Source organism: Pseudorasbora parva, chromosome 10 (genome assembly GCF_024679245.1).
Source record: "Pseudorasbora parva isolate DD20220531a chromosome 10, ASM2467924v1, whole genome shotgun sequence".
Taxonomy (NCBI): domain Eukaryota; kingdom Metazoa; phylum Chordata; class Actinopteri; order Cypriniformes; family Gobionidae; genus Pseudorasbora; species Pseudorasbora parva.
Genome location: NC_090181.1, coordinates 11,333,484 through 11,347,329, shown reverse-complemented (window position 1 = coordinate 11,347,329; position 13,846 = coordinate 11,333,484). Strand labels below are relative to the sequence as shown.

General features: G+C 38.1%; 1 protein-coding gene across 4 annotated transcripts in view; it reads right to left on the bottom strand.

Annotated features, from left to right (window-relative positions):
• Window positions 1–13,846, bottom strand: part of qkia (QKI, KH domain containing, RNA binding a) — a 79,786-nt gene that overhangs the window by 42,367 nt on the left and 23,573 nt on the right. For all 4 annotated transcript variants that reach the window (XM_067455161.1, XM_067455162.1, XM_067455163.1 and 1 more), the window contains exon 2: window positions 10,535–10,677. In XM_067455161.1, coding sequence (XP_067311262.1) covers window positions 10,535–10,677 — 143 coding nt within the window. The remainder of the gene's footprint in view (window positions 1–10,534; window positions 10,678–13,846) is intronic.

Genomic DNA, 13,846 nt, shown 5'->3' with positions numbered 1-13,846 from the left:
CAAATCTGCTGCTGACGGTCACGTCCTTCTGTACGTGCATTCAGAAATTCAAGGCAGCATTTAAAAACAGTCAATATAAATCACTGTACATACAATGTATTTTCTTGTTTTCACTTGAAGAATGACCGCAGTGCTGACATGGTCTTATCGCTGTAGCACTCCTTGCACACGTGAGTTATTGCAGGCGCATATCAACACGTTATCATATCGGCAAGGCATATCGGCATAATGTTTTCATATCGGCCGATGCCGGTTTGTATATTTTAAGCGTTTATCGGCCGATTCCGATGTTGTGCCGATAATATCGTGCATCCCTACTTCTGAGCTGTAAAAAACAAACTCTGGTCAGGCCAATCACATTATTATAGAGTTGTGAGCTACTTTTAAACAAAGAAGCTGGCGAACGGCGGTCTTTTGAAACGGCTTTGTCCGCAACTCTGGAAGACTTGGAGTTAAGCTTTTCTTTGAGAAAAGAAAAAAGAATGGCACTGAAGTCATTCTTAAGAAGGGAAGATGTGTTCAGAGTTTTGCCGACCGGATACGCCAAAAGTTTAATCTAACTGGCTCTGCTTTATGTTGCTCTGGTTGGTTGTAGCGCTATCCTATCGCGTGCAGAGGGAGTTTGAAAGACAATCGTTTATCCTGCCCCTCGGATTGAGCCCTGCCAATGGGGAGTTTCCAGACCAAACATCTTGATCTGATCTGGCTTGTCAGGCTATTCTTCCACCAATTCAAATAGAAAACCATCCTGAAATCCAGGGTTTCCTACGTTAACTCATCTAGTCAGAATTGTAAGCTTGTGGTCTGAGTTAAATGCGATAATACTAAAACAATAAAAGGACAACATATCTTACAAACTAGCTGTCCTTGCTGGCTGCCCTTAAACACTCAACCAGTGTAGTCTAATCACAAACATGATTTTTTTTTTTTTTTTTGATTGTTCATACTCATAAGTTAAGGCTGGAATACACTACTTGACTAATCTGAACAGATTTTAAAGAACATGTGCTGAATCTGTAAATGGCTGAACGCCATACAAAACAACTGAGGATCATACTCTACCAGACAAGTTGGTCAGAAGACAAACTCGTGCAGAAACATGCACCTTGTAGCTAGAAGACTCATGATAAATAAAAGCAATGTGTTCTAAAATAGTTTGACACAAGCTTGTGAAATGTCATACACTACATGATTTTCAGTAAAATCTGTAAACTCTTCTAAACTGAAAATCATGAGGGAAAAAATGTTGTGTATTCTAACCGTTACCTGTTTTAAAGGCATGTCAGTCTTAACATGACAACATGTAATGCTAAACAAAAACGCTAAAATAAATAAACCATTCCATTTTATCCAAAATTAATTTGAGCCCCTAATTTCTTGCCAGACATCCATCATCACCAAGGACAGTTTTACTGTACACAAAAAATAGCAATATCTGACAGAAAAGAAAAATCGATTCTGATGTGGCTTTTACACAAAAATGTAAGGCTATAGCAGACACATAGCTAAAGCAAGTTTTCTTAGAGATTTCTGATGAGATCGACAAATAAATGCGCTATCAAGGATCAGTTGAGAGTATCACTTCTTACACATTTATACACACCAAAAGAAGTGTTCAGTCTTAAATTACCAAATTATCTCATCCGAAACTGAATACATAAGTTATAAAACGACAGTCCAACTAGTCCAAACCTTGAATAGCTGGTCCAAATTAGACTTCTATTCTCCACTCTTCTATATCCCTCAATCTCAGCCTCTATGCGTGTGTGTATGTGTAATAATTTGGAGGGCAGAAAATCCAATCTGAAACATTATGACAAGTCCTTTGAGAGCAAAGTAATTACTCTCTCTAAAGAGAATGAGAGATGGATGGAGGGATGAGAGAGAGAAAAAACGAGAGAGAGAGTGAGAGAGAGAGAGAGAGAGATCAGAAACGAGCTTGTGTGTGTGTGTGTGTGTGTGTGTGTGTGTGTGTGTGTGTGTGTGTGTGTGTGTGTGTGTGTGTGTGTGTAGGCAGCCTGTTATCCCTAATATAAATCATCTTTTTTCATCTAGTTACCTCGCTTTCGCTCGTTTAATCCCTTTTAAACACCAGGAGCAAAATCAATCTTTGTAAGCTCCCAGCATTTAGTCCTGACACACAATAACAAAATATAAGCAAACAAAAGCCACATGAGCGCAGGGCTGGTGTGGTAAACAGGTGGTTTAACAGATGACTAGTGTTACTAAAAGCTACAGTTCCATTAACATTTCATCTTTCAGCAGGCACTTTTATCCAAAGTGACTTACAAATGAGGAAAATCGTAAGCAATTTATCATTCGAGAGTCAGCAATATTAGTAGTACCACAATATTGAATATCAAGAGCAAGTACAGACACCTATTACAGAAATGCAGAAGTACAATGGAAACTATATGGAAACTTTATTTTTTATGCTAAATACAAACTATTTACATATATTAAAAGAAATCCAGAAAAGGAACAACAGGTGAACAGTATTGTTATTGTTAATATGAAGAGCCTTTTCTTATCGTCATGGACACGGATTTAAGAAGAACCAGAGGATGAAAACGCCCTCTTTTTGCTTTGCCTGTCAGTTCTGTTCTCTTTCTCTGAGCCAAATGTAATTTGTGACTGAATTAACACGAGCATGCTGAACAGGGCAAAGAAGGCAGCGAGGACGTAATCTCTCCCTCTCTCTCACTCTGAGTCAGCCCACTGCACTGGACACACACACACACACACAATTTCATATGCATCCCTGAAGATGCTGTTGGCTTCTGGTCCACCTGCCAAGACTGTCTGCGGAGGCCCCCAATTACAGTCCCTGAAATTCATCAGCCACACACGGCTTAGTTTCAAAATCCAGCAAGTTGCCTACATGGTGTTTTTGGGCATCACAGGCATGTCAGAACACGCCCAGGGAAGCCAAATCTTTCGTCTTGGCACTAGACACAGCAACTAGTCATCCAACAATTTGGTAGGTTGCATTCTAATGATTTTTTGTAGCTTGTTTTAACCATTACATCCCTACATTGCGTAGGTGACTCATTGGGTTTAAAACAGTTCTTGAGACCTAAACGGTGACATGACCTTGTTGCTTTTCTGACAATTGTAGACCGTGTTCCTCGCTTAGAGTTCTGCAGGACAACTGACATTAAAAATGTTTCGAATGAGCAGAGCTGCTATTATTTTTTTTTAACTGCACTTCTGAGAGCACCCAGAAAATATGAAACATCTGCATGTACAAATGGCAATTAAGAACGAACGCCAGGGAAATGAAAAGCCACACATCTACAGAAAAGCAAAGTGGCAATGAAGGGTCTGTGTGTGCGGGCAGGCCTCGTCTGATGAATCTGTGAGCTTTTTAGAAATGACTCAATGTCATTTGCGAGCCTCGATTGGAGTCCTTTGGCTTCAAAAGCCCCAGTAATAACCTGCAAATTAATACTGGGGGCTTTATGTATGATCTCCAACCTACCACACCTTAATATTGCCTCGCATAAAAAACAGCTTTCCATCCCCCAATGGGCCCACCACCCTGCTTTCCCATCAGACAGGGAAGAAAATCACTATGAAAAACCTTCAATAACAATCCCAACATTAGACAGGAGACCCATCCGTTCTCGGTTCAAGGATGACTCTATTAATAGCTTGTTGCTTCGGTGAGCTGATTTCAGCAGAACAGCCACGTCGCTGCCGTTAAGCGAGCCAGAACCCAGAGGTGACCACTTCCTGAATCTCAGAGAAGAGATCAGATGGTTCAGCCGCACACACGTGGCCCAAATAATTCCGTTATGCGCCCACGAGAGAATTAAGCTGGAAAGGAACTTCCGGATCCCAGCACAAATGATGTGTGCTTATGCAGATGTGTCTGTGCGCACTCATACAGGTGTTTGTACAACATGTGAACGAAATTACAATAAGTAACCAGCTAAATGCATCACAATTAATATTAACATACACTAAACCACATGCATGCACATTCATAAGAGCATGTTTGGCTGACAACACACAGACATACCGCAACATTACAGCAAAAAGCAGTTTGTAGAAGACAGGTGATGTAATAGGATTTTGTCCAAAGAGAGAGGGAGCTAAACATCTTGCTGAAACTCACTGGCAGCACTAGAGGAGAGACAAAGATTGAGCAAGAGAGAGGGGGAGGAAAACTGTCACTTTCAGATAGACCTGGTCTGTCAACCATCTTTTTTTCTCCAAGACGTACCAGTCAGTCTATTCTATCTGAAAAGCTCAGGAGAGAGACCGTTACTGTATATAGACAGAGGTTTATAAACAGGGCAGCTACTAGTATGCTCAGATGTATTGAAGGTCGTGGTTTGACCCAATGTTTGATCTAAGGTTAGATTCTTTGAATTGGCTGCACAACTGAGCACATGTTCACAGATATACAAACACTTGTAAACCAACGGTCACATTCGCAGGGTAAGCTATTTTTATAAAATGGACATTCTGTGCTAAGACCAAGACCTAACTACCCACGATTGTGTGTTAGATTCCATTTGAGAATACTTACATTTTTTTCTACATTGTGTTGCAATTCTATTCCTAAGAATACAATATTCACGTTCCTTTCCATGTGCCTTTTAATTTTATTTCAGTTTGTTTTAGTCTTATCGTCCTTTAGAAATACAGAAATATGAAAGTATTGCAACAATCAAAAATCTTGTGTCAGTATTTTTGTGAGGGCATTGCTTAGACTTCAATTGATTTAATATTAGGCTAATGGTGTTTTCTATCATCTATCCAAACCCCTACCAATCACATTTACAAAACACCATTTACATAAAACCATGGTTTGGTCAACTAATAAACCTTTTTAACTAGTGAGGACCAGTACATTTCTTCAATAGAAGGGCTCGATATTAACGCTTGTCCGGGACAAGTGGATTTCTTGAAGGGACAAGTGAAAGATAATTTTACTTGCCCAATAGACAAGAGCCTGATTAAAACGCCAATAGCAGAAAAATAACTAACAAATCCCCAAAATGCAAGAATGATTCAGCATTAATTTAGTGTACGTGGTGATTGATAGTGGTTATGGATAATATATAATGTAATGAAGTGACGGTAACAACACGTTTTGACGCTAGCGCATCTCAAGGAGAAATCAAAACAAGAGCGCCGCTCACGCACAGTAATTGCGGTAAACATTCAAAGTTTTTATATTTATAACATATGATCCAGGTAAACATCATCACACAACCAAATGTTCTGTTTTCCTGAATACCCTCACAGTTGAAAATGACACTGATTATATATGACCGTTCCATAAACACTTAATTAACATTTAGTTACTTACATTTAAGATGCAATATTGAGTGTGTTTGTTCTATTTCAGCAGCGAAAATAGTTCCAAACAAAGATTCCAAGCAACAAATTTCCAAACAGCAGAACCATAACGCCTCATGCGTTACTGAATGATTCAGTGTTTGAATTAATCGGTTAAATCAAAGATTCAATAACCTGTTCATAAACGACTGCCTCATTTTTTAATCAATCAGTCATTTGAATGAATTGTTTGAATTAATGACTCAATGACTCACTTATTAAGACTCACCTACTGCTACATACTGGTGGTTTAATTTCATATACTTTTCAACATTTATTTTGTTTATTCAAAAATACAAATCTCATAACATTATTTAATACAGTTGTAATATTTTCCAGGTAAATTATTTAATTTCATTGGTAACAGCTCTATAGTGTCTTATTTTAATTTAATTTATAGATCAAATGTAAGAACATAAAATGAAAAGCATAGCTTATATTTAATACGATTAGGGGAAAAATGCCCTTCATAAAAGGTAAAATATCGCAAATGCAGATTTAAAATATATCAAAGCTGATTAAACACTGGTAAGAATCTTGCTTCAGAATAAGTTATATTTACAACACACACACACTTTTTTCCAGACAAGGACATTTTTTACTCGGACAGGTGACTGACCGATTTACTTGTCCGAAGGACCGAAGCAAATCAACATGCTTAATGTCAAACCCTAAATAGTCTTATTATTTTATAATATTTAATTATAAAACAGGACATTTGGCCCTCACATGTATATTCAAACCTGTACACACACGCAGACAGTCTCACACAAAAAAGTATGTTTTCTGTTTCTCGTTCTATTCTCAAAGCATTAAAGCGTGAACAGATGTTTAGTCTAGAATGAGGGGTTTGACCCATGCGGATGAGCCCATATGTGCAGTTCTTCCTAGCGCGATTTTACCTCCTCACTCGACACTTTAAACAAGACCTCTCTTCTCCATTGACTTCACTTTAAAATAACCTTTTACAATATAAGCGCAAGAATTGTGAATTGTGCTCAATGTAAAGCTCCCTTTCTTCCTGAACTGTAACTAGATCAGGTGTCAAACCTCAGAGTGCTTAATATAGAGCAAGTTTACATTATAAAAACACCAATAAAAACCTTTCCATCCAACTGAGAAAGCATTATTTAAATATCAACACCTCCGAATCACCAATCATGGACACTTTATTCTCAATCAAGCTGCAGATTGGATGACCGAGCCAACTCTCTTCCTTGAAAGAGCAAATCAGAGACACAGTGACTGAAGTGAAGTTAGCATTCCCTTGCGCAATAAACCAGTAACGGCTTCAATTATCCGTTCTTTTCCTGCCTGTTTAGAACATTAGGGTGGAAACATCTATGCGTGTGTGTTTTGAAACAGTGACTCATGCTAACCACCAGGGGGAAGAATAATGAGGCGAGACTTGCAGGGAACACAGTGAGAGAAACAGTTTTGAGGGGGTCAGCTGGGGATTCTATGTCGGCGCGTGCCCGTGTGTGTGTGTCCTTGCGTTTGCTCAAACACACAAACAGTTACTCTATATTTTCCATGGCATGATGGAGCTGTGGTGTTCATTCTATACTGGTCAGCCGTGTTTCCTAATAGCTGTTCCTGCTATTCTGAGACAGAAGGTCACATGAACACTCTCCTAAACACCGACATGCATACATTAAAGACTTAGGCTTAAAGACAATATGGGAGATTTAGCACAACTACAGTATATTTACCCTGCTGAATAACTCAAATGGGACCTATTACACCAAATTCACTTTCATAAGGTGTTTGAACACAGATGAGTGTACACTGTGTGTGTAAACAACCAGTTCTATAATTGTGTTATAAGTATATGTGTATCCACTTTTTTTAGAAATTCATAAATCATAAACAGCAAACGAGAGGTCCCAGATTTTCCTCTACTCTTATGCAAGAATAGAGGGAACCACCGCTCATGACTGGTGACGCTCTGCCCTGTTAGCATAGATACCGCCCTGAGTAAGCCACACCAGTCCACTATTTCGGTTTCCTCGGATATACATCGTCAATAAATAAATATTAATAATTACAAACGTTATTTTATTGGAATATTTTTTATTTTATTGGAATATTAATATTTTATTTTAAGAGTCTCCATAGACTCCATTCATCTGAGCCACTGAGGACACCATGGTTGAATTTCATTTATGAAGGAAATGTGACGACATCTGACAGACCAAATATAGTACCATACAAACGTTTGGGGTCAGTAAGTTGTTTGTTGTAAAAAGTTCTCTCTTTTTTTTAATTCAGCAAGAATACATTTTATTGATTAATAGTGACAGTAAAGGCATTTATAATGTTACAAAACGTTTCTATTTACTAGATACATTTCTGTATCAAATTTTATTCAATATATCCTAATTGTAATTGTAAGTGAAGACTGGAATATTTGCTGTTGACAATTCAGATTTGACATGACACAGGCAGTAGCGACTCCTCCCCGTAAATTTAGGTAGGGCAGATTCTGGGATAAATATTTTGTAAGCTTTATTTTCTAATCGCTGGAGACATCCAGATATACTTTTAGCAGAATTCAAATGCCCTTGCGTTATTCAGCCTGAAGGTGGTGATCTAATGATAATTGACAGACTTTAGTAAACATGACAAACGCATAGAAGTTTTATAGGAATTCCAGTGAGGAAAAAGTTATTCCTATTCTCAGAACAAAACAAAAAAACAACACACACAAAAAAACCAGAACTACTGTACTGTACTATTGAACATTTGATAAGCTACTCCACATAGAAAAAACAGACATGCCAACTAGCTGCCGCAAACATGTTGCTGAAGCGGACTGATAGTCTTGGTCTGGAGAGAGGTTTGCATAAGGTAATATAAAAAAAGGCGGGACAACCTAAAATCTACCCCAATGGCTCTTAATTACGCTGTGCTGTAGTTCTTAATTTTTCACCACAGATTTGCATTCGAAATTTGAGACTGGCTGGGAAAGGGCTCTGAAATCGGCTGCCCCGCTTAGTATCATGATACATGCCTGATACATGCCCGAATCAATGCGTTTCATTTAATATACCCCACTCTTTTTAGGACTTAAAATAGTCTGGAAAGTAAGAAAAATATAACCATTTCAAATCAAATAAATACAGCCTTAGACAGTGGCAAGAGACTTCTTTCAAAACAACCCAAACTTTCCACCTGGTCAAATTTGCATAATTTCTAACAATACTCTTTTATCCACAGTAAAATTACACAGAGCCTTCCAGGTCATACAGAGGTGAAAATATTTCTCAAGTTAAGCAGCAATCACAATCATTACACGAAGTGCTTAAAAGCAGCAGCCAATTTAAAAAAGTAACATTCTGCACAAAATAAAGATAAGCAGAGCAGTAGCCTCTATCATAATTAACTCTTCTTCAAACTCAGAGAAACCTGGGGTTATGTGTGTGTGTGGTGGTCCACTGGGACGGATGGGGTGGCCTTTATCAGGGCCGTCAGAGGGAAAACGCATTTCATGCTCTGCTAACCCCCTTCTTTTTCTCTCTCCTCCCCTCACTCTTGTCCACCTAGCAGAAGAATTAGGCAGCAAAATTGCTCCCTCTGTGTGACATGACCACTGATGTGTGTGTGTGTCTGAGAATATGAGATATATGTCAAACAAGAGCATCTAAACGCCAAGCTACATTATGTGCACTGGTGGAAACACTTCTCTTAAACTTCTCAAACGCACAACACAAGCTAAAGAGAGCATACTCTACTACTAGAGCAAAGCCTGTGGCGTTCCAGAACCATTCCCAACTCCCCTACAGAGGACTGAACCTGGAAAAACGACTTTTGCTGAACTAGCGTACGACTGAGTCCTTATTCACTGCCAAAGATCATGTTTTCACCAGGAGTAAAACATCCTCACCTCTAGATTTCATCTGTCACTAGCGATGTTTACATGCACAACTTTGTGTCAATCGGAATTGAATCAGTCTGATTTATGAACATGCACGTTTACATGTCGCAAGCTTCAAATGAAAATTGAGTTTGTGACATGCTTACACAGCACAAACATACAGAGTTTCTGCTGTTTGCATATACTATTCTCCTACATTCCTACTTTTTGTTTTAAACAACAGAATTTCCCTATTACGGGTCATAATTAGGAGACAATGAGCACATGAACCAATGTGCCATGCTACTTATCTATGAAGCCGTAAAAATGCTGTTAGGGAGCCGCACACAAAATCAGCTGCCTGTGGATGAAAGGAGGACTGGTGGGACGATGTCCTAATCCACTTCACAGACGATGAGTGGTAGCAGAATTTTAGAATGACACGACAGTCATTCATGACACTTCATTCAACAACTACAACAGCTTGTCCCATGTGTCATACATCTTTATGCCATTTCTACATCATTGCACGCACAGTACTTTCCAGTTTGGTTTTCAATCCGATCAAGTATTAACATGTTTTATTGATCGGATTAGGGGAAAAAAAGAGAGAAAAAAAAAAACAGTGCTTCCAATCCGATAATACATACTATTTTTTTCCAGACAAGCAACTTTTTTATTCTGACAATTAAATGACGATTTATTTGCACGACACCCCTCTCTCTTCCATTAGAATTAGAATAATTTTTGTTTATGGACACTGGATATGGTTTGTCTGAGGTAAACGTGATTTACATGACTACGTTTACAAGGTGTTATACTGATGTCTTTCCACGGTCGAAACTGATTAAGCGATTCCATGTGACATGATACAGATTTCGGTAAGTTGTACTCGATCTTTTAACACACTTTCATATGCTCATTCGTGTTTATTTCACACTGTAACTGGTATTAAGACCGAAGAGAAGGTCATGTGTGCTTCGAGCTGCCGCTCTCTTAAGCTGAGCTGCGCCAGAACGATCTTAAGCCACAACACCAAAACGGTGTTTATGGTTTTTAATTTTGTAATAAAATGGATGTAATTTGAAATCTGAGACTTTGTTTTAAATCAATAGTAACAAAGCACAAAGACTCAACTGAACACAGGATGACCAATCGATTCTTGGGATTTAAGAATCGACATTGGTTTGTAAAAATGAGAAATGATTAAAAAAAGAAAAAAACGAGCACTAGTAGCATATAACAACAGTCAATCACTGTGCTTGATTCTAAATGAATGGGTTAACATCATAAGAAAGAAAAATGTACAACGCGAGTGAGACTCACATCTGGGTACTCTTTGACCGGTACAAAGAGTTTCTCCTGCAGATGTACGATGGGTCCCACCGGCTCGGGTAACTCCAGTGGGTGCTTGTCCACCAGACCGTTCACTGTGTCGTTATACATGTCTTTCCTCACTCTGGTTATCTCTGCAGGTAGACAAAAAAGACAAACACATCAGTAAAAGGTGAATGGGAAAAAAGACAAAAAACAGACAAAATGCAAAACTTAAACAGAGATTCCAGAGCATACATATCCCTATAAATTCCAAATTGTTTATAAAATATATATATATATATATATATATATATATATATATTTCACAGTAACAGGAACTTGCATGCAAATATTGAGATCTTTAAACAGACTTGCAAAGCTAGCAGCCCCAGATGAGGTTAAACTGCTGCTGCCAAAACATGATTAAGCTCAGGATGTCCATTCCTGTCACGCTTCTACACAAAAAACCTCCCCTTCCTGATCATTGCCTTCCTCACACACAGAGGCTGTGTTTTAAAAGCTAGTGAGCTAAATGAGCTGATAGTTAGGGTTTGAAACAACCAGATGGAGCAGCAAACACACACCTGCCGGACATAAAAAATAAAAAAAAAATCTAGATTAAGAGCGATTGCTAAAAACACACCAATCTGATACTTTGAAAAGTGATGGAATGATTATAACCTTTTGAAATGGATTATCAGGCACGCAAATCTAATACTGGGTTTAGTCATGGTTGTTCAAAAACGTGAAATGAATCGGGTGCTATATTCCTAGCGGTCTGAAGTTATATGATAGCCTTGATTGATGAGCATGCAGGAATTCAAGTCTGCTGCTCTCAAATGGCATTCACCGCTCTGTATACTGCGTTCAAAAGTTTGGGGTCTAAGATTTTTTTTTTTTTTTTTTTTTTTTGAAGTAGCCCTCCAGCTCAACAAGGCTGCGTTTTTTTTAAACACAGTAATATTGTAAAATATAATTTAAGATGAGTAATTTTATAGTCTTCAGCATCAACATCATTCTTCAGAGAATATTCTAAGATGCTGATATGGTGCTCAAGAAACATCTCTTATAAGTGAAAATGCTTTTTTTTTGTAGAAAGGATGAATTTTTTTCAGGATTCGGGTTCGAAAGAACAGCATGAAATGTAATTACTTGATGAATAATAATTCATTTCTCTCTCTCAAAAAAAAAAAAAAAAAAAAAAGATTAATAAAAAACAACAACATCTATATAAAATTCTGACCCCACAACTTTTAAACAGTATTGCACATTGGCTTGTTGTATTTGATCACAACTAGACAGGACAATTCAATGGCATTAAATCTAAATTATTAAACTGCAAAAGTCTCAAATCCAGGGTCTGTGACAGTTGCACTCATTTCTGTTTGTTACTACAAATACTTCAGCACTGACACATGTTGTCAGCAGTCCCAAAGCAATATCATTTAAAAAAAAAAAGTGGGATCACACTATTTCTCTAGTGCTTACACACACTCTGACAAGATTGTTAAACAGCTAGGAAAGTGTAAGAGCTGTAAAATCCAGCAAATTTGATTCCTAAAAGTCAACTGTAAACTCATTGAAATTCTCACTGGTTGATGAATGCCTAACTAAGAGTGTTTTATTTTTTTTGTAAAATTTCTACTGATGCAAACCCATGGATTTTACCTATTATGGCAGTGCTAATTGAATTCAATAGATTTGTAGCATTCTTTGGTGCAGTGCAAAACTAGTTTGTGTAGGTGCCTTCAAAGTGACTGTTGAGAACTGACCTATAGGAGGCCTATAAACACTGTGTGGGTGTGTGTGTGCATGCTCGTTCATGAGGCCCCTGAATCCTGGGAGGGGTTGAAGGGTGATGCAACACCCAGATCAGAACAACAGCAGCTCATGGGCCATGTAAGGATGAAACCTTTAACACAACGCATCTATTCTCACACATGCAATGAGTCCCAGAGGAGATGACACAACCGCTGCAAGTATATTAGTCACATTTACAGAATTCAATCCATCTTCGCTCTCTCGACCCGAAAGCAACCTCATATTCCTCCACCCTTCTCTTTTTCCATTGCTCAGTCTCACCCGGAGTCTCTCCCTCCACCTTTCTTGCACTAAAGCAGGAAGGGTTTATCTCTGGTTCTCTGGAGAAAAAGTACTGCATGTCTGCATGTTTAATATTCTTGGACTGCAAGAGAGTAGTTTAAAGTAAAAGCAGGAATTAAAAAATTTAAATATCCTCGACTGAACTAGAAATAGGTCATGAACAAGCACGTGTTCATCTCCCAGGCTCACACAGTATACATCCCTGACCATGTGACCTTTCAATATACATCAGAAATAAAAGTCAGCGTAAACGATAATCTACAGTGCACATTTCGTTTGAAGCATTTTATTTTGGACTGTCTTTGTCACACACACACACACACACACACACACACACACACACACACACACACACACACACACACACACACACACACCCCGCTCTTCTAAAAGCCCTCTTTTAGTGTGCACTTAAAAAAAGAGCCAATGAAAAATAGAAACTAAAGTGTTTCTGTCCTTTGGCTGAACGAGAGAGGCACAGCGAAATGCCACATTACCATAAAATAGCAGCGAGAGAGTGAGCAAGTGATAGAGCACATGCCATTAACGGGCACAAACGCAGAGGTGAGTCCTAATTTCAATGTACAGGCCACTGGTGGCCCAATGGTTAAGTTCCTTGTTTGCCAGCACAAAGGTTGCCGTTTAAACTCAACTAAGGGGTGAGGCAGGGATGTGGAGAATTGTTCTCTTTCGTAGTGAGCAAAGATGGAGTTGAAGAAAAATGTCCATTCACGTAGAAATATTTCACCCAAAAGTAGGGGTGTAATAATATTCAAACCGAACTGAAAAAACACGATACATTTAACCTTGTCGCAAAAATTTTTTTTTTCTTCTTTGACATTTGATTAAATATTAATTAGTACACTTTTAACAACTAATAAGAGCTGTATTTTTTATTTAAATTATTATACTAAAATGGTTAAAATATTTTTATTATAATAGTATTTACTAAACATACACTAAGTGCATGTCACGTGACTTGTGTGATCGCTCAAGTTGCATTAAAAATACATACAATTGTTTTAATTAGGGACGCACCACTACCATTTTTTCATAGCCGATCCGATATTAAAAATTCTGAGTATCAGTCGATACCGATACTAAACCGGTCCAATACAATGCAGTTTTGTTGGAAAATTCTATGGAGAATTATTTTAACCTTAGTGTTGAATTGAAAATCACTCTTATGTGAGTTAAACACAATCAACTAAATACAAA